This window comes from Brassica oleracea, chromosome C4 (assembly GCF_000695525.1).
Source record: "Brassica oleracea var. oleracea cultivar TO1000 chromosome C4, BOL, whole genome shotgun sequence".
NCBI lineage: Eukaryota > Viridiplantae > Streptophyta > Magnoliopsida > Brassicales > Brassicaceae > Brassica > Brassica oleracea.
In genome coordinates this window covers 52,834,862-52,854,615 of record NC_027751.1, presented here as the reverse complement: position 1 = coordinate 52,854,615, position 19,754 = coordinate 52,834,862, and the positions used below count along the sequence as shown (strand labels likewise).

Genomic DNA, 19,754 nt, shown 5'->3' with positions numbered 1-19,754 from the left:
AAAAAAAAGAGTGTTGTTTTTAATTCCTTAAGTATTTTTAATCGGCAAATTAAATACTCAAGTATTATATGCGCATATTTGTTCTCCAACTAATCATTGACTGCGCAAAATCATGATTAAAATATTCCACCGTTAAAAAGTTGACGGAAACCGTTATTTTTCCGTTCATTAGTTAACAGTTGACTATTTTGTTCTCAATTTTGCGCAGTCAACTATTAGTTGGGGAATAAATATGCGCAAGCAATACTTGAGTATTAAAACTGCCGATTTCAAATACTTCGGGAATTAAATGCTCATTTTCCCAAATGTAATCTTATATTTTAACTTTTCCATTCGCACAAGTGAAGAAAAGACTCGAGTAAAATACATTTTCCTTACCTTCATAACTTATTCTACTGTGTTTTTTTTGTTGCTGTTGTTGTGCGTGTTAGCTATTTTTCATAGACGAGTATCAGAGATGATATTCGTGCCAGTTCGTAGACGTAGCAAAGCAAATGCATGAAATGGTCTCGCAGATTTGAGGCAAATAAGAATTCACAAAATAGTAACAACGGGTTTTGGTACGCTTGGTCCGTTCCATTCATAAACCGTAATGATTTTTTTTCTCTTGAATATTTACCAAACAAAGAGAAAGAAGTACCCTTGAATAATTTATTTTTAGAAATGAAAATGAATTAGTTATACTTTCTAAGCACTAAATCCAAGTGATAAGCGAATAAACACCTAACAAAACATGGAATACTGATTTTTCCTTGCAAACACATTAAATCTTAGTGAGTAGCCACCAAACTGTGCAATATAAGACTAGTTGATCCTATCACAACCACTTTAAATCACAACTTTGTCGATATCTACTGGATGGTCATTATGAACATCAGTCATTGGGTTTTGATTCCAAATCATAAGTAAAAGAATAAAGTATACGTGAAGAATAATTCTAAGTTGGTGGTAGTTTCAAACCCAATGGCCAAATTTGATTCTACAGTGAAAATGATATAGAAACCAAGACAAAAAAAATTAAAGTTGATTTTTTCCTTTTTAGATTTGACTTCCATTTTTAAAATAATAGTAGGCTAAAGAGATAGATGAAGTGGGCACTTCTATAGCTTCTAAATTCATATAGAAACTAAGAAATTATACTTGCAAAAAATCATACTAAATCGATTACCTAAACATGATAAGAACTTTATAAACAAAAAAACTTAACACAATTTTTTCTTCTATTCACTAATGAAACTTCAATGCTCATTGATTTAGGCCAACAAGACGTGAAGGCATGGCGTTAGAACATGTAAAAGTAGCCACCATTGCATTTAAAAATAATCATAATAATAACCAAAAACAAATAAAAACATAAGCTTTTTTTTAAGAGTTCGATCAAAACCCAAAAAAAGAATAATAATAAACCGATAAGATCACGCAAAGTCTGTTTGTTACCTTTTCACCATTCATCAAACACCACCACAGAGGTTTCAACGTCTTCGTTTGGTGCAGGAAGGTTAAGATCTATCATCCTCTGTTTCACTGATACTTCTTCTTTAGGGACTCTTCCCGATACGATGTTGTTGATTCCGTGCGACCTCTTGTGACCACCAAGTGCTTGTCCTGAAGTGAAAACTCTTAAACAGATCGGACATTGGTGAATTTTCTTCTCCTCGTTAACAGAGTACTCTGTTTTCTCCTCATGCTCTGTTTTTGTGAAAGTTTTGTTCTTTCTGTGGCTCGCTCTGTGTCCTCCTAATGCTTGATAAGATTTAAACGCTTTACCGCAAGTCTCGCACTTGAATCTCCCTCTTCCTCCTCCTCCTCTGTTCTTGCATTCATGATCTGACTCATCTTCTTCTTCTTCTTCTTCTTCTACTAGAGTTTGCTTTGTCTTGTTCTGTTGCTTCCACTTGTCTCTAGAGAGCATAATGAGACAAAAGGCGAGATCTTCCTCCGTCGTCGTGTCAGAAGCTGAGCTGTGATGATGCTCTGTCTCACCGAGTTGACTCGTTTTCACCTTCTTGAAGTCGAAACCGAACGATCCGAGTTTCCTAGTTCGCTTGGATCGTTTCCGAGTTGGGTTGATCCTCGACGACTCTGTTTCGCTTTCGGAGAAACCAAACTCCATTTCTTTATCACCATCGGACGAAGAAGAAGAAGAAGCATCAGACTCTGTTTCCTCGCTGAGTTGACTCGGCCGTTCCTCACGTTTTGAAGAGAGAGTAAGCATGTGAGATCTCATGTGACCGCCTAAAGCGCTTCCGTTGATGAAGCTCTTGAGGCAAAATCTACACTTGTATCTCTCCATCTTCAACAACTAAAAAAGCTTCTTGCAAAGTTATCTTTCACAAAGAAGAGAGAAGAAGAGAGAAGAAGAAGAAGTAGAGAAGCTACAAAAGGAGAGTACGTGACAAAAGCATTCTTCTTCTGCAGAATAGAAGAAGAAAACTTTATAAATTGTTTATTTTTAACTTCCCTTTCTTTGTCTCACGCTATATTTATAAAATTCTTTAATTAATCGATCAAGAAACTGAAGAAAAGAGAGTAAATTTTTTACTTGACATGCGAGTTTTGCCCGTTTCTGCAAATAAATAAATAAATAAAATTTATTTCCCATAATGCCCTTCTCATTAATCGGATTAAAAATAGTAAATCTTCTAATTTAACACAACCGAATAATCAGACTCAACGCGGTTTAGTTGTCTATTTTCAGCGCAACGTTAATCTAACTGCGGTAAAAGATAATTAATTACCATTTTATAAGGGTGTTTTCGGTATTTCATAGCAATGTAACGATTCGGACCAGAACAAAGCGTTGTCCAAACATATGACCGGAGAATGTTAACATTGTTATGGCTGTTAGTTTTTTTCAGTTTGTGACAGCCACGTACTGTTTCAGACGACGGTTACATAATTTATCCTCACCCTCCAGTAATTCTATCTCTCTAATGTAACAAAATTAGAACTAAATAAATTAATTAATTTTCAGATTCTGCTTTCCATCTTCCTTTTTCATGAGTTTCGCCAACTGTCTGCGACGATATCTAAGTCTTAAGAAAGTTAAAATCCAGCATGATTCGAATACCTGACTTAATTACCTAGAGTATAATCTTAATTTAATTCCACTAATCACTCGAGTTACGACGATTAGGAATGCCAAAAATTGTGAAAAGATTGAAATTCTCCTTTGATTTTGGATCTTCAGAGCTAGAAACTAATGAGAAAAAGTCAAGAAGCCATAATTTTCGTTTCTCAATAACACTGCCACACGTTCTTGTTCAATAAAAACAAATACTACCAGCTAAAAGTCCATTAAACTTAAAATGAAACTAAAGATTAACAAAACAAAAAGGTATATATGCTATAGTAGGAGTAACCAAAAAAGCATAACCTGTTAAGCTACAAACGCATTAAACTTCGGACCCACTAAGATTGATGCCTTTGGTCTAATACACACCTAACCATCTCACTTTATTTTCTCGTAACACTGTAGTAAACGTGATCAAACAACCAACACAACGTTCATGTGATCTTTTCCTATATATACATTGAACTGATCATTCAAAGATCAAACCAACCATAACTAGCGCAAAAGCTTGTACCACTAGGAGTTGGAGTCTTACTCGTGCGCATGGTCAATCACAAATCTTGAAATAAAATTAAAGTCAAACGTTAGACAATTGTCGGTTACAAAAAAAAAACAATAAATGTACTCAAAGAACTTACTTAGTTAGGCGATAGGCGATTTCACACACAAATAGCCTTTTAACTGAAAATTTAGAGATGTTTTAAATCAAAGTTGTGGAAGCAATTGGTCTACGCAAAGTGTAAAAGTTGAGATTCTTCTTCAATGGCATGACTTAATGGTGGTGCCAAACCACTTACGCTACTCTCTTAAAGAAAAGAAAAAAACTCATAGCTCCTTTAAACTCTCCCGTTGACTTGTCTCGTTAGAACTTCAAATTAATATTTCATTTATGAATAAAATATATGCAACTATAACTGTATGTGTTACTTATTGTCAACTCAGCATATAACATTGGGTTATTAGGTGGTAATGGCGTTTTCGCACATAGATTAGTCACAATACTCTTCATGAAGTCAACTAATACGAGGTGGCAATTTTACGTAAAACATAAATATACATCACTTCAGTGAACTCTTTATTTTCCCTGTCCAGCGCAAAACTGTGGGCAAATGCTGATAGGCTTTAGTTTGGGCTTTTACGAGCCTTCATCGTGGCCCGTGGGTATTAAACAGGCCCTGATAATGACGCTGACGTGGCATTAGTTTATTGGCTAATACGATATAATGTACGTGGCGAGAATCACCCGTCTAATAAAATAAAAGGGGTCCGGTTAACTCCAAAGCTCCTAAAAAAGCTCATCGTCTCTCGTTATCGTTCTCGACGACATCAGAACTCTAACGCCAAATCAAGGTGAGATTTTATTTGCTTTCGTTGATGTACGATCCAGCCTCGGATGTACTCTGTTTGATTCAGTTAATATCGTGATTGACGAATCGTTAGATCTGTTGTTTAAGCTAGATGAGAATGTAGATCTCGTTGGTCTACGATTTTTCATTTTACGTTCCCTTCCATTGCATGTTTTAGTGTTGCCTTGGCATCTGAGGATACGATCGAGTGTTCGTAGCTTTACGGTTCATACTTTTTGAAATCGATTCGCTGGATTTGAATTTGTTGAACGCTCATCTTTGAATAGAATCTGTTATATTCCTAATTAGGATAGTGTGATTTAATGTTTGATATTAAGGGTAGCAGCTGAGAATAACAGTAAATTTTTTGTCAATACAGTTAGTTAGAGAAGAGAGGAGAAGAGAAGGATGGTGGGAAGTGGAGCTCCACAGAGAGGAAGTGCAGCTGCAGCTGCAAGCATGCGTAGGAGGAAGCCTAGTGGAAGTGGTGGAGGAGCCTCTGGTGGTGCTGCGGGATCCATGCTTCAGTTCTACACGGATGACGCACCGGGTCTCAAGATCTCGCCTAATGTTGTACTTGTTATGAGCATCGGTTTCATTGCTTTCGTCGCTGTCCTTCATGTCATGGGAAAGCTTTACTTTGTCAAGTGATCAGAGAAAGGCTTGTAACACACACAAACAAACACATGATGCTAAGTGACTGCTAGTGATCAGAGTGTTAGAGAATGGTTTGAACTCTTCTTTTTATTTTGTGGGAATATAAGAGATATCTTGAAAACTCCACTTTCTTGTCATTCAAAGTTTCCATGTTCTTCATTCAGTTTGAAGGATAAAATACAAATTTACATATTCAGAGATAAATTAACCTGAATTAAGAATGAATTGCAAACTCACATATTGAATGATAAGTTAACCTGTGATATGAAGATTTCTAGGGTTAATTAAACAAATAAGAAAGAAAAAGGGAAATCTTGAAAACTAAACAGAAGTTGAGGAGTAAAAGAATGAACTGCAAACTCACATATTGAATGATATAAATTAACCTGTGATATGAGAGATGTCTTGGGTTATTTGGACCCACAAGGAATAAAAACTGGGAATGTCGAGTAAATAGAGAAGTTAAGGGGCTTGCGATGTAAATAATAGAAGTTGAGGGGCTTAAGATGTAAATAATCTATTTGAAACGAACGGGGCCCGAGTTTTATATTCGGGTCATTTCTATTCCATTCACTAGAGAGAGAGAGAGAGAGAGAGAGAGAGAGAGAGGTCAGAGATCTTTTTCGCTAATGGCAACTTCAGGAGAATCATCCTCATCCTCAGAGATAATGGAAGACTCGCACTCACCGCAGGCGATTCCACAATCTTCACCACCGGATCCTCTCCTCTCTTCGATTCCAAGCGCTAAGATCGCAACGACGACGGTGGAAAACGCAGCTTCCTGGATCAACGAGACCATGCGCCAGGCGCTCGTGTACCAGAGCACGATCGTGGAGACGCTAGATTCCAAAATCGACGCCTCGAAATCTCGATTAGCTCAAATTCGAGATACTTCAATCGCTCACACGAGCCAAACAATCGTAAGCTTAGCGAATCTGAAAAATCCATAGCATATGATGATGATTCTCAATGTGATTCGAGTGATTTTGTTTTCGGGATTATAGGATTCGATTAGAGAGATTGTTTCTGAGTATAACGTTTACGAGCATATGGTGTTCGCGAAGATCAAAGGTCTGTTCTATCTACACTCAGTGCTTGCTGTGCTCTCTCTCTCGTTGTTGTGATGTATATGATTCAATGTTGGTTTTGTATGCAGATGGCGTAAACGTTGCTGCATCTCATCCTTTAGTATCAGGCGGTTTAGCCTTTGGTGTTGGGATCTTTGCTCTGAAAAGTATGTTTTCTTGATATTCTTTTATACTCTCTTAAGAGTTCAATTCAATGCACTGTTGGTGAATGCTATGTTTGTTTTGCAGAGACGAGAAGACTTGTATACTACAATGCTGTACGCATGTTCTCAACCGAAGAGGTCAGTGTTGTTTTACATCATCATAGTTGAATAATGTATACGTTGTTGTTGAGTCTTGACTCTCTGTGTTTTGGATTTGCAGGCTTTGCTTTCTAGAGCTGATCTTAGAGTGAAAGAGCTAAGGCAATCATTGGATCGTCTTACAGCCGAAAGTGAAAAGTTAGAGGTTAGTTTCTTTTCTCGGCTTGAGGGTTACCGTTTGCTGTGTAGACTTCCTATGTATGCTGTTAGTCAGCTTGAAGTAGAATGTCAGGTGTTTAGTATGAAAATGAAAAGGGCTCTTTCGAAGAGAGAACTCTCTATATAGCTTGTTTAGACTACAAGCTAATTCGGAGGGACTGGACCGGAGAGCCTGGAATTCGGAGGGACTGGACCGGAAAGTCCGATTTTTCTATATCTTGAGTCCGGGGGTATTTTGAAATTCTACGGATTAGATACGTAGCTAAGGCAGAAGCAGCAACGATTAACAAAACACACAGAGCAGGGTAGGCATTCATCTCGGATACAGAGAGAAGAGGCAAGAAACTAGGGTAAATGAAAAAATGGAAGAGAGAAAGGCAGAAACTAGGGCAAATGAGTCCGATTAATAAAGGAAACGAAAGTCAAATAATTAAACTAATTAACTTAATCTAATTAGCTTAATCGTTAAATCCCAATCCAAAACACGTTGTTCAGATATAAGATTTAAAATATATGTTTGACCAAAAAAGATTAAAATATATATTTTCTAGTTTTATGATAAATAAATTGGGTAAAAAAATATCATAGTCAATTATAATCAATTTCAGTCGGTAAAAAAGAATAAAATTATATATACAATGAGTGGTGGTGATGGAACTCTGGGATTTCCTCAGCCGGAGACTGTGTTCTCCGACATCAAGACGACAATTCCGTTCTGAACTGGCCAATGGAACGCGATTGTGGAATTCGGATTGATCCTGGTTTGCCTGAAGAAACTATTGGTGATTAAAACATACTCGACCCTGGTTAGACCACATTGACGTTAATCTCATCTCGCCTGAGTTCAACGACATGCACCAGCAGCCACATGATCAAGAGAAGTCTCTGTTTGATCGGAAAACGGTATATCGAAAGAAGAGAGTGGGCTTAGCAAAGACGTGTTTATTGATGGTTGGAGAACGTTTAATCGGTTACAAAAGAGGAAAGCTGATAAGAAGTACGGCGAGATAGAGTAAATAGAAACCCTAATTTAGTCGTCGAGTGAATGTGTAATATTTTAGATCTTCTTTACGTTGCTGTCTCCTTTCCTTTTATACCCGTTCTTCGTCCTCTCGTGACCTAATCATCGTAGTCTTCCTGGGCTTTTAGCTCGTTGGCTCGAGACGTGTGTTTCGTCGCGGGTAGCCGTTGATAACCAAAATCTAATGTTTGTACCAAACCAACATATATCTAATATCATCCTATAAACTTTGCTATGATCTTCCATCCATCAAACTCTACCCTAATCTCATCTATTGAGTATAAATTCATTACCGAGTCTGGGGGGATTAGGTTCCGGAAAAAAGGTTAGTTGACAGGAGCTTCCATACTCTGCAAAGACTGAAGACGACCTCGTAAGGGTCCCCGGAGAGAAGGCCACAGGGGTCGCCGGAGAGGAGGCCACAGGTGTTTCGGGTGGAAGGCCATTGGATCTCTCGGACATTTTCTTCAAGTAACGCAAATAGAGGCTCATCACACAAATTACTCCAACAAGAGAGCTAAATACAACAATTTTCGTTACCAGTTCCGAATCCATTTCCATTTTTGACTGGAACTAGAGAAGTGTTTTAAAGGATTAGAAACAAGAAAACTCTAGAAACAATAGAAATTATTAACTTTCTCTCGAGCAGAAAGCTTATTAACTTTCTCTATCTGTTTACGTCTGCTCGAGAAACAATAGAAATAATTGTCTTGGAGGTAGTGAGCCGTAGAACAATTTAGTTCTTGGAGTGGAGGCAGGTAATGAGCCGTCAAATCCTCGTTATTATACTTATGTGAGTTATGAGGGAAGGAGAGCTAAATTGTTTTAAAAATACTCATACCCGAACCCGACCGAAAAAACCTGAACCGAAACCGAACCGAAGTAGCAAGATACTCGAACGGGTATTGAATTAGGAGATATTGAATATCCGAACTCGAACGGATAATATCCGAACCCGAATGGATACCCGTGGATAACCAAAGTTTACTTCTCTAATTTTATTTAAAATATTTATATTAGTGTTGGATATCTCATCCGTTTTGATTAATACAAATATTTTTAAAAATTCGATACAAATTTTTGTTTTGTAAAATATTTTTTGCATGATATAGAAAATACAAATTAAAAGAAGTAGTAAATCAACATATTTTGTAAGTTTTTAAAACTTAGTTAACAATTAGAGTACCACAAAACTTAAGAAAAAAGTTATAGTTGTCATAAAAGTATTCTATTTTTAAATGTAATATTTTAACATAAGTAATAATGTGAATTTTTTTATCAAATCATATGTTTGAATGATATTCATATAATTATACATTTTAAATTTTAAATAGGGAGAATTGCCAAGTGTGACTCAAAACTTGGAGTCAAACCCAAAACAATACCCCAACTTGGGTCAAAGGCAAAAGTAACCTAAAAGGCTATTGAAATTACAACTATCCCCTTGTGACCAAACAAGAAAACAGAATTTTTTTTACGTTTCTACCCCTCGCAAGTCGTCTGTTTAGACGACTTGAAAATAAGTCGTCCAGACGACTTAACTGAAAGTCGTCTGGACAGTTAGTCTTAAACATAATTTAAAAATTTTGTAAAAAATATTTTGATAAGTGAAAAATGGGAATTATGTAATTAACATATGTCTTAGGAGGTATAAATTAAGATATAACAAATTTCAATTGTTTTCAGCATAGATGAGTGAAAGTAGTAGTGAGTCATGATATTCTTTAGCTTATGTTTCATCAACATATGTTGTAGTATTGTATGTGTTCTTAGGGTTAGATGTTGGAAAGCATTAAAACCGTTTTTGAAAATTTTTAAAATTACTTATGCGTGTTCATTTCTGTGTATAGTAAACACTATTTAAGTATAATTTGATTTTATAACGTGGTTAGTTAGTTAATCTAGTCATTTTAGTTTAGGGGTTCATTTTAGGGTCTAGGACGACTTAATATTTTGTCGTCTGAAAACAGACGACTAAATATTAAGTCGTCTGTTGTACATTATCAGCCAGAATAAGTCGTCTAAACCGGACCAAACCTTAAAGTTTACCAATGTAATTTTAAAGCTAACCGGATTATTTACCCAATATATAAGGTGATTTTTATTTTTTTGTTTCATTTTTCGCGAAATTCAGAAACCCTAACAGTTCTCCCTCTCAAAGGCGATTTCGAATTCCCACGATTTCCGAACAAACCATCGTTCTCAACATCGGCTATCTATCTCACTTCATTCTCACCGTTGTCGCCGCAGCTTCTTCTAACCCTAGCCGCGCCGATTCCTCTAAACCCTAGCGCCGCCGATTCCTCTAAACCCTAGCGCCGCCGATTCCTCTAAACCCTAGCGCCGCCGATTCCTCTAAACCCTAGCGCCGCCGATTCCTCTAAACCCTAGCGCCGCCGATTCCTCTAAACCCTAGCGCCGCCGATTCCTCTAAACCCTAGCGCCGCCGATTCCTCTAAACCCTAGCGCCGCCGATTCCTCTAAACCCTAGCGCCGCCGATTCCTCTAAACCCTAGCGCCGCCGATTCCTCTAAACCCTAGCGCCGCCGCTTCCACTATATCCGAACAAACCGTCGCCCTCGCCACCGTGGTCACCAACGTTCTAAACACTAGCGCCGCCGCTTCTTCTAAACCCTAGCGCCGCCGCTTCTTCTCTGTAAACCTTAGCGCCGTTTCTCTGTAAACCCTAACGCCGCTAAGTCATCAATCTCGAGGAAAAGATGAACATAAAACGTTGTCTCTATCAATTTACTCATTCTCACCGTTTCACGTTTATTTTTTCAGATCTATAACCGCAATGACGAGTACTCCAACTCCTTCTGCGACTGGAAGACTTGTAAGTAATTTAAGTCGTCTACTAAGTCGTCTGGACTTATATTGTTGTCTTTGATTATTTTGCAGACAAAAAGGATGGATATTCCAGAACTCCCCCGTAGGTTATACACATCAGGGGAAGAACCAGAAGCCCACAATAGCATTTCGTATCATACGGATAACAGCAAGTTGCATACTGCTCTTAGGAAAGCTCTTACTGATGACGAATTTGAAGAGCTCAAGGAGTCGAGTTTGGGAGTTTTCATCAAGTTCAAGGAGCAGGGATTTGGTTGGGCTTCAAGGCTGGTTCACTACATGCTCAGTTTCAAGCTGGACATTAAGAAGAAGTATGAGATGTGGTCTCTCGTTGGTCCAGAACCTTTGAGGTTTTCACTGTTAGAGTTTGAAAACCTCACTGGTCTAAACTGCGAGTACATCGAGGACCTTGAGACACCAAAATGTGACGTTACCCCAGAGATGGTTTCTTTCTGGGGGATGCTGGGAGTTCATCTGGAAGCTGGGCCAACTACTGATCAGATAATAGCAGCACTGAAGAGATGCGGGGATTGGTCCAGGGAAGATCGCAAGCGGCTCGCGTACCTCTCCATCTTCACTGGATTCATTGAAGGGAGAAAGTTTTCAACCGCTACACGATCTACTCTGGCAAGGCTAGTGATGGATTTAGAACGGTTTGAGAATTATCCATGGGGGAGAGTCGCGTTTAAGGTGCTGATGGACTCTTTGTGGAACAAAGAAATTGCTGGCTGTTACACCGTGGATGGGTTTATACAAGTTCTTCAGGTCTAGACGTACACAGCTATGCCGGAATTGGGTGCTAGTATTGGTGGTCCCAGAGCAGACAGTCCGTCTCCACCGATACTGGCTTACGAGGGCAGCAGAGGCCGCAGATCAATGAAAGCTGCTATCTTGAGTCAGGTATTTACTTCAATCCAAAAGACTGCGCAGACGACTTATTATAAGTCGTCTGGAAAGTCTTCCATCTGGACGACTTATTAGACGACTTATAATAAGGCGTCTGGAAAGTCTTCCCAGCTGGACGACTTATCGGACGACTTAATTAAGTCGTCTGGAAAGTCTTCCATCTGGACGACTTATTAGACGACTTATAATAAGGCGTCTGGAAAGTCTTCCCAGCTGGACGACTTATCGGACGACTTAATTAAGTCGTCTGGAAAGTCTTCCATCTGGACGACTTATTAGACGACTTATAATAAGGCGTCTGGAAAGTCTTCCCAGCTGGACGACTTATCGGACGACTTAATTAAGTCGTCTGGAAAGTCTTCCATCTGGACGACTTATTAGACGACTTATAATAAGGCGTCTGGAAAGTCTTCCCAGCTGGACGACTTATCGGACGACTTAATTAAGTCGTCTGGAAAGTCTTCCATCTGGACGACTTATTAGACGACTTATAATAAGGCGTCTGGAAAGTCTTCCCAGCTGGACGACTTATCGGACGACTTAATTAAGTCGTCTGGAAAGTCTTCCATCTGGACGACTTATTAGACGACTTATAATAAGGCGTCTGGAAAGTCTTCCCAGCTGGACGACTTATCGGACGACTTAATTAAGTCGTCTGGAAAGTCTTCCATCTGGACGACTTATTAGACGACTTATAATAAGGCGTCTGGAAAGTCTTCCCAGCTGGACGACTTATCGGACGACTTAATTAAGTCGTCTGGAAAGTCTTCCATCTGGACGACTTATTAGACGACTTATAATAAGGCGTCTGGAAAGTCTTCCCAGCTGGACGACTTATCGGACGACTTAATTAAGTCGTCTGGAAAGTCTTCCATCTGGACGACTTATTAGACGACTTATAATAAGGCGTCTGGAAAGTCTTCCCAGCTGGACGACTTATCGGACGACTTAATTAAGTCGTCTGGAAAGTCTTCCATCTGGACGACTTATTAGACGACTTATAATAAGGCGTCTGGAAAGTCTTCCCAGCTGGACGACTTATCGGACGACTTAATTAAGTCGTCTGGAAAGTCTTCCATCTGGACGACTTATTAGACGACTTATAATAAGGCGTCTGGAAAGTCTTCCCAGCTGGACGACTTATCGGACGACTTAATTAAGTCGTCTGGAAAGTCTTCCATCTGGACGACTTATTAGACGACTTATAATAAGGCGTCTGGAAAGTCTTCCCAGCTGGACGACTTATCGGACGACTTAATTAAGTCGTCTGGAAAGTCTTCCATCTGGACGACTTATTAGACGACTTATAATAAGGCGTCTGGAAAGTCTTCCCAGCTGGACGACTTATCGGACGACTTAATTAAGTCGTCTGGAAAGTCTTCCATCTGGACGACTTATTAGACGACTTATAATAAGGCGTCTGGAAAGTCTTCCCAGCTGGACGACTTATCGGACGACTTAATTAAGTCGTCTGGAAAGTCTTCCATCTGGACGACTTATTAGACGACTTATAATAAGGCGTCTGGAAAGTCTTCCCAGCTGGACGACTTATCGGACGACTTAATTAAGTCGTCTGGAAAGTCTTCCATCTGGACGACTTATTAGACGACTTATAATAAGGCGTCTGGAAAGTCTTCCCAGCTGGACGACTTATCGGACGACTTAATTAAGTCGTCTGGAAAGTCTTCCATCTGGACGACTTATTAGACGACTTATAATAAGGCGTCTGGAAAGTCTTCCCAGCTGGACGACTTATCGGACGACTTAATTAAGTCGTCTGGAAAGTCTTCCATCTGGACGACTTATTAGACGACTTATAATAAGGCGTCTGGAAAGTCTTCCCAGCTGGACGACTTATCGGACGACTTAATTAAGTCGTCTGGAAAGTCTTCCATCTGGACGACTTATTAGACGACTTATAATAAGGCGTCTGGAAAGTCTTCCCAGCTGGACGACTTATCGGACGACTTAATTAAGTCGTCTGGAAAGTCTTCCATCTGGACGACTTATTAGACGACTTATAATAAGGCGTCTGGAAAGTCTTCCCAGCTGGACGACTTATCGGACGACTTAATTAAGTCGTCTGGAAAGTCTTCCATCTGGACGACTTATTAGACGACTTATAATAAGGCGTCTGGAAAGTCTTCCCAGCTGGACGACTTATCGGACGACTTAATTAAGTCGTCTGGAAAGTCTTCCATCTGGACGACTTATTAGACGACTTATAATAAGGCGTCTGGAAAGTCTTCCCAGCTGGACGACTTATCGGACGACTTAATTAAGTCGTCTGGAAAGTCTTCCATCTGGACGACTTATTAGACGACTTATAATAAGGCGTCTGGAAAGTCTTCCCAGCTGGACGACTTATCGGACGACTTAATTAAGTCGTCTGGAAAGTCTTCCATCTGGACGACTTATTAGACGACTTATAATAAGGCGTCTGGAAAGTCTTCCCAGCTGGACGACTTATCGGACGACTTAATTAAGTCGTCTGGAAAGTCTTCCATCTGGACGACTTATTAGACGACTTATAATAAGGCGTCTGGAAAGTCTTCCCAGCTGGACGACTTATCGGACGACTTAATTAAGTCGTCTGGAAAGTCTTCCATCTGGACGACTTATTAGACGACTTATAATAAGGCGTCTGGAAAGTCTTCCCAGCTGGACGACTTATCGGACGACTTAATTAAGTCGTCTGGAAAGTCTTCCATCTGGACGACTTATTAGACGACTTATAATAAGGCGTCTGGAAAGTCTTCCCAGCTGGACGACTTATCGGACGACTTAATTAAGTCGTCTGGAAAGTCTTCCATCTGGACGACTTATTAGACGACTTATAATAAGGCGTCTGGAAAGTCTTCCCAGCTGGACGACTTATCGGACGACTTAATTAAGTCGTCTGGAAAGTCTTCCATCTGGACGACTTATTAGACGACTTATAATAAGGCGTCTGGAAAGTCTTCCCAGCTGGACGACTTATCGGACGACTTAATTAAGTCGTCTGGAAAGTCTTCCATCTGGACGACTTATTAGACGACTTATAATAAGGCGTCTGGAAAGTCTTCCCAGCTGGACGACTTATCGGACGACTTAATTAAGTCGTCTGGAAAGTCTTCCATCTGGACGACTTATTAGACGACTTATAATAAGGCGTCTGGAAAGTCTTCCCAGCTGGACGACTTATCGGACGACTTAATTAAGTCGTCTGGAAAGTCTTCCATCTGGACGACTTATTAGACGACTTATAATAAGGCGTCTGGAAAGTCTTCCCAGCTGGACGACTTATCGGACGACTTAATTAAGTCGTCTGGAAAGTCTTCCATCTGGACGACTTATTAGACGACTTATAATAAGGCGTCTGGAAAGTCTTCCCAGCTGGACGACTTATCGGACGACTTAATTAAGTCGTCTGGAAAGTCTTCCATCTGGACGACTTATTAGACGACTTATAATAAGGCGTCTGGAAAGTCTTCCCAGCTGGACGACTTATCGGACGACTTAATTAAGTCGTCTGGAAAGTCTTCCATCTGGACGACTTATTAGACGACTTATAATAAGGCGTCTGGAAAGTCTTCCCAGCTGGACGACTTATCGGACGACTTAATTAAGTCGTCTGGAAAGTCTTCCATCTGGGATAAGTCGTCCAGTTTGGATTGAAGTAAATACCTGACTCAAGATAGCAGCTTTCATTGATCTGCGGCCTCTGCTGCCCTCGTAAGCCAGTATCGGTGGAGACGGACTGTCTGCTCTGGGACCACCAATACTAGCACCCAATTCCGGCATAGCTGTGTACGTCCAGACCTGAAGAACTTGTATAAACCCATCCACGGTGTAACAGCCAGCAATTTCTTTGTTCCACAAAGAGTCCATCAGCACCTTAAACGCGACTCTCCCCCATGGATAATTCTCAAACCGTTCTAAATCCATCACTAGCCTTGCCAGAGTAGATCGTGTAGCGGTTGAAAACTTTCTCCCTTCAATGAATCCAGTGAAGATGGAGAGGTATAAAAATCACCTTATATATTGGGTAAATAATCCGGTTAGCTTTAAAATTACATTGGTAAACTTTAAGGTTTGGTCCGGTTTAGACGACTTATTCTGGCTGATAATGTACAACAGACGACTTAATATTTAGTCGTCTGTTTTCAGACGACAAAATATTAAGTCGTCCTAGACCCTAAAATGAACCCCTAAACTAAAATGACTAGATTAACTAACTAACCACGTTATAAAATCAAATTATACTTAAATAGTGTTTACTATACACAGAAATGAACACGCATAAGTAATTTTAAAAATTTTCAAAAACGGTTTTAATGCTTTCCAAAATCTAACCCTAAGAACACATACAATACTACAACATATGTTGATGAAACATAAACTAAAGAATATCATGACTCACTACTACTTTCACTCATCTATGCTGAAAACAATTGAAATTTGTTATATCTTAATTTATACCTCCTAAGACATATGTTAATTACATAATTCCCATTTTTCACTTATCAAAATATTTTTTACAAAATTTTTAAATTATGTTTAAGACTAACTGTCCAGACGACTTTCAGTTAAGTCGTCTGGACGACTTATTTTCAAGTCGTCTAAACAGACGACTTGCGAGGGGTAGAAACGTAAAAAAAATTCCGTTTTTTTGTTTGGTCACAAGGGGATAGTTGTAATTTCAATAGCCTTTTAGGTTACTTTTGCCTTTGACCCAAGTTGGGGTATTGTTTTGGGTTTGACTCCAAGTTTTGAGTCACACTTGGCAATTCTCCCATTTATATATTGACGAATCAGAGTGGATATATTGACGGATCGGAGTGGATCATATAATTTTATATACTTTAAATTTTAATATTTGAGATTTGCTTCGGTTTTAGTGAATATTGATTTTTAGTATTTACTTTGCTTTGAAAATTAACGGATATTTAAAATTTTCGGATCGAATCGAACTGAACAACGAATCGAATCAAATTTAACGGCTAAAATACCCAACCCTACTAGTATAGAGTATTCATGGAATACTGAAGTAATTTGTTAATATGATATTTTAAAGATAACATATATTTTGACTTCTAAAAGGAAGAGAAATGACAAGATACGAAGAAAAAAATTTGTCAGAGGTATTTAATAGTAGATTAGTTTAGTTTTGGCTTCTAGGCAAAATGATGATTTCTTTGCTGTCCCGCAAGATTGTGAATAATTGCTTTACTTTTTTTAAAAAAAAGTTAACATTTGTGATTTTTGATTTGTATATAACAGATATAATAACGTGTCACACATATTTTTAAATCGAGCATGTGCAAACATAGTAAAAAAATATTTTTAAATTCAGTACATTAGCGAAATATATGGTAGCAAATCAAAAATATTATTCTGATCTTAATCCATCCCCTTAAGGTCCGAAGGATAACGGCCTGGCCTGATTAAGCGTAGCATCGACTCAGCTCAGCGGCTCGAGATGACGAAGTCTCGGCGCGGCTCCTGAGTGCTTTTAGTCGCCCATCAGCGACTGAACAGAGTCGGCTCAACGGCTACCCGCGACGAAACACACGTCTCGGGCCAACGAGCTAAAAGCCCAGTTAGACGACGATGATTAGGTCACGAGAGGACGAAGAACGGGTATAAAAGGAAAGGAGACAGCAACGTAAAGAAGATCTAAAATATTACACATTCACTCGACGACTAAATTAGGGTTTCTATTTACTCTATCTCGCCGTACTTCTTATCAGCTTTCCTCTTTTGTAACCGATTAAACGTTCTCCAACCATCAATAAACACGTCTTTGCTAAGCCCACTCTCTTCTTTCGATATACCGTTTTCCGATCAAACAGAGACTTCTCTTGATCATGTGACTGCTGGTGCATGTCGTTGAACTCAGGCGAGATGAGATTAACGTCAACGGGTCTAACCAGGGTCGAGTATGTTTTAATCACCAATAGCTTCTTCGGGCAAACCAGGATCAATCCGAATTCCACAATCGCGTTCCATTGGCCAGTTCAGAACGGAATTGTCGTCTTGATGTCGGAGAACACAGTCTCCGGCTGAGGAAATCCCAGAGTTCCATCACCACCACTCATTGTATATATAATTTTATTCTTTTTTACCGACTGAAATTGATTATAATTGACTATGATATTTTTTTACCCAATTTATTTATCATAAAACTAGAAAATATATATTTTAATCTTTTTTGGTCAAACATATATTTTAAATCTTATATATGAACAACGTGTTTTGGATTGGGATTTAACGATTAAGCTAATTAGATTAAGTTAATTAGTTTAATTATTTGACTTTCGTTTCCTTTATTAATCGGACTCATTTGCCCTAGTTTCTGCCTTTCTCTCTTTCATTTTTTCATTTACCCTAGTTTCTTGCCTCTTCTCTCTGTATCCGAGATGAATGCCTACCCCGCTCTGTATGTTTTGTTAATCGTTGCTGCTTCTGCCTTAGCTACGTATCTAATCCGTAGAATTTCAAAATACCCCCAGACTCAAGATATAGAAAAATCGGACTTTCCGGTCCAGTCCCTCCGAATTCCAGGCTCTCCGGTCCAGTCCCTCCGAATTAGCTTGAATTAGCTTGTAGTCTTTTCTCTTGTTTCAGCATAAGGGTTACCGTTTGCTGTGTAGACTTCCTATATATGCTGTTAGTTAGCTTGAAGTAGAATGTCCTGTGTTTGGTATGAAATGAAAAGGAATCAGGTTTGAACAGAGAACTCGCTATGTAGCTTAAGGATGGTGTTGCTCTAAATACTTATACTTTCAGAGAAATTATATAGTTGTGTTACTCGAGTCTCATCTTTTCTTTCTGCAATGTACTTACGTTGATTGGTCTTGAATGTGATTGATATATATATATAGTATATATACTTATTTAGTCAATGGGGGTAATAGCAGTCTTTTGGATTATGGTTTTGAAATTCTTAACCACTTTGATTGTTTCAGAGAGTTGCTACTGTGGCAGAAGATGAGTTGATCAGAGGAAGGATGAAACTCAGGTTTATATGATCATGACAAATGATCTGTATATCGGATATGTATCAACTTGAATGTTATATTAACTCTCTTTATCCTCTTAATCAGACAAGCAGGCAAACAGATACGAGGTGTGGTCCAATCAGCTTATAAGATTGAGAAGCAAGCAGCAGGTATGGTTTATATCTTTCTGTCTTGAACTCACACAGTTTGGTAAACCAGAGATATATATGCATAGAACAGAAGAAAAATACTCTCTCCCTGACAAAGGTTATCGACTTATAGTATACCACCATTGATTTGTCGTAATAATATACAGGTTTGAAAGATGTACTTAAAGAATTGCCCACGAGAGAAGCTTCTCGATTCCGTTCTCAAGTAAGTATACTCGTCTATCTGCTCTTCTAGGTTTTAATATAGGAGTGTAATGGAGTATATCTAACTTGTTCAACCTCAGATATCGAACCGTGCTTCTGAAGTAAAGCAAGAGAGAAAGGCTTTGACAAAGGAAGTGAACAAGATCAGCAACTACGGTATCTCCGTATGAGGAAACTCAAGACCCATTTTTCTGTTTACGATTTGACTACTCTCTTGAGTTCTTAGATGATGGAGCAATATTACACTATTAATAATAACGTCTAAAACATGATCAAGACTAATTTTTGGTTTGGTTTCAAATGCGAAAGATGTAATCTCATGTTTTCGAGGGCTTTGGTTCTTTGGCAATTAGTTAGCAATACAAGTTGATGCTAATGTTTGCAACCATGGGGTGTCTTTCAATCCAGTTCTCGGTTTATTTTACTGTATCTTTGAAAATATATTTTTAAAGTTCGTTATAACTGGTGAATATATTATGAAATTTTACGGAATTATCCATTCCAAATAATCATAATTAAAATGTATTCTGAAGTTGCATGCTTCTATTTTACCAAAAAAAAAAGTTGCATGCTTCTGAAAAATAATGAGGCATTTTTCTAATTCATTTCCTGTAATAAATGTTTTTTTTTTCTCTCTTTCTAAAGATAAATAAGGCTGAAATAATAACGTCGGAGAAAAGGCAAACCAATTATGATTTCTATAAATTAACAAGGTTGAATTTATTAGCATTTAGCAGAGTTCGTGTTTAACACTAACTATTAAAAAAAAAAAAGAATGTTAGAACTCCAAACTATTATGGTTAAAGACGTCCGTGGAAGATGGTTGCTGTATCTCTGTTGCATCTTTCCCACTAGCAGATCCAATAAAAGCTTCTTTGAGTAACCAAGACTTCTCGTAGTCCCCTCCCACCAATATCAAAAGCAAACGAACACAAGAAGAAAGTTAAAAACAAGCAAATCAGCAAAGGAAACAATTTTTTTAAGAGGCAAGGTAC

General features: G+C 38.6%; 3 protein-coding genes across 3 annotated transcripts; 2 read left to right on the top strand and 1 right to left on the bottom strand.

Annotated features, from left to right (window-relative positions):
• Positions 1-1,238: 1,238 nt before the first annotated feature.
• On the bottom strand, positions 1,239-2,420 carry LOC106340291 (zinc finger protein ZAT4-like). The gene has a single exon (XM_013779169.1). It carries the CDS (start codon positions 2,291-2,293, stop codon positions 1,442-1,444), a length of 852 nt encoding a protein of 283 aa, XP_013634623.1. The 5' UTR covers positions 2,294-2,420; the 3' UTR covers positions 1,239-1,441.
• A 2,397-nt stretch (positions 2,421-4,817) lies between these two features.
• LOC106341464 (protein transport protein Sec61 subunit beta) lies at positions 4,818-5,070 on the top strand. Its single transcript, XM_013780234.1, has one exon. The coding sequence runs from the start codon at positions 4,828-4,830 to the stop codon at positions 5,068-5,070; it is 243 nt and encodes an 80-aa protein (XP_013635688.1). The 5' UTR covers positions 4,818-4,827.
• A 588-nt stretch (positions 5,071-5,658) lies between these two features.
• On the top strand, positions 5,659-19,183 carry LOC106337598. Its single transcript, XM_013776704.1, has 9 exons — positions 5,659-5,996; positions 6,081-6,147; positions 6,233-6,310; positions 6,393-6,445; positions 6,528-6,611; positions 18,353-18,405; positions 18,491-18,555; positions 18,702-18,760; positions 18,840-19,183. Exons 1-9 carry the CDS (start codon positions 5,706-5,708, stop codon positions 18,927-18,929), a joined length of 840 nt encoding a protein of 279 aa, XP_013632158.1. The 5' UTR covers positions 5,659-5,705; the 3' UTR covers positions 18,930-19,183.
• Positions 19,184-19,754: the final 571 nt, after the last annotated feature.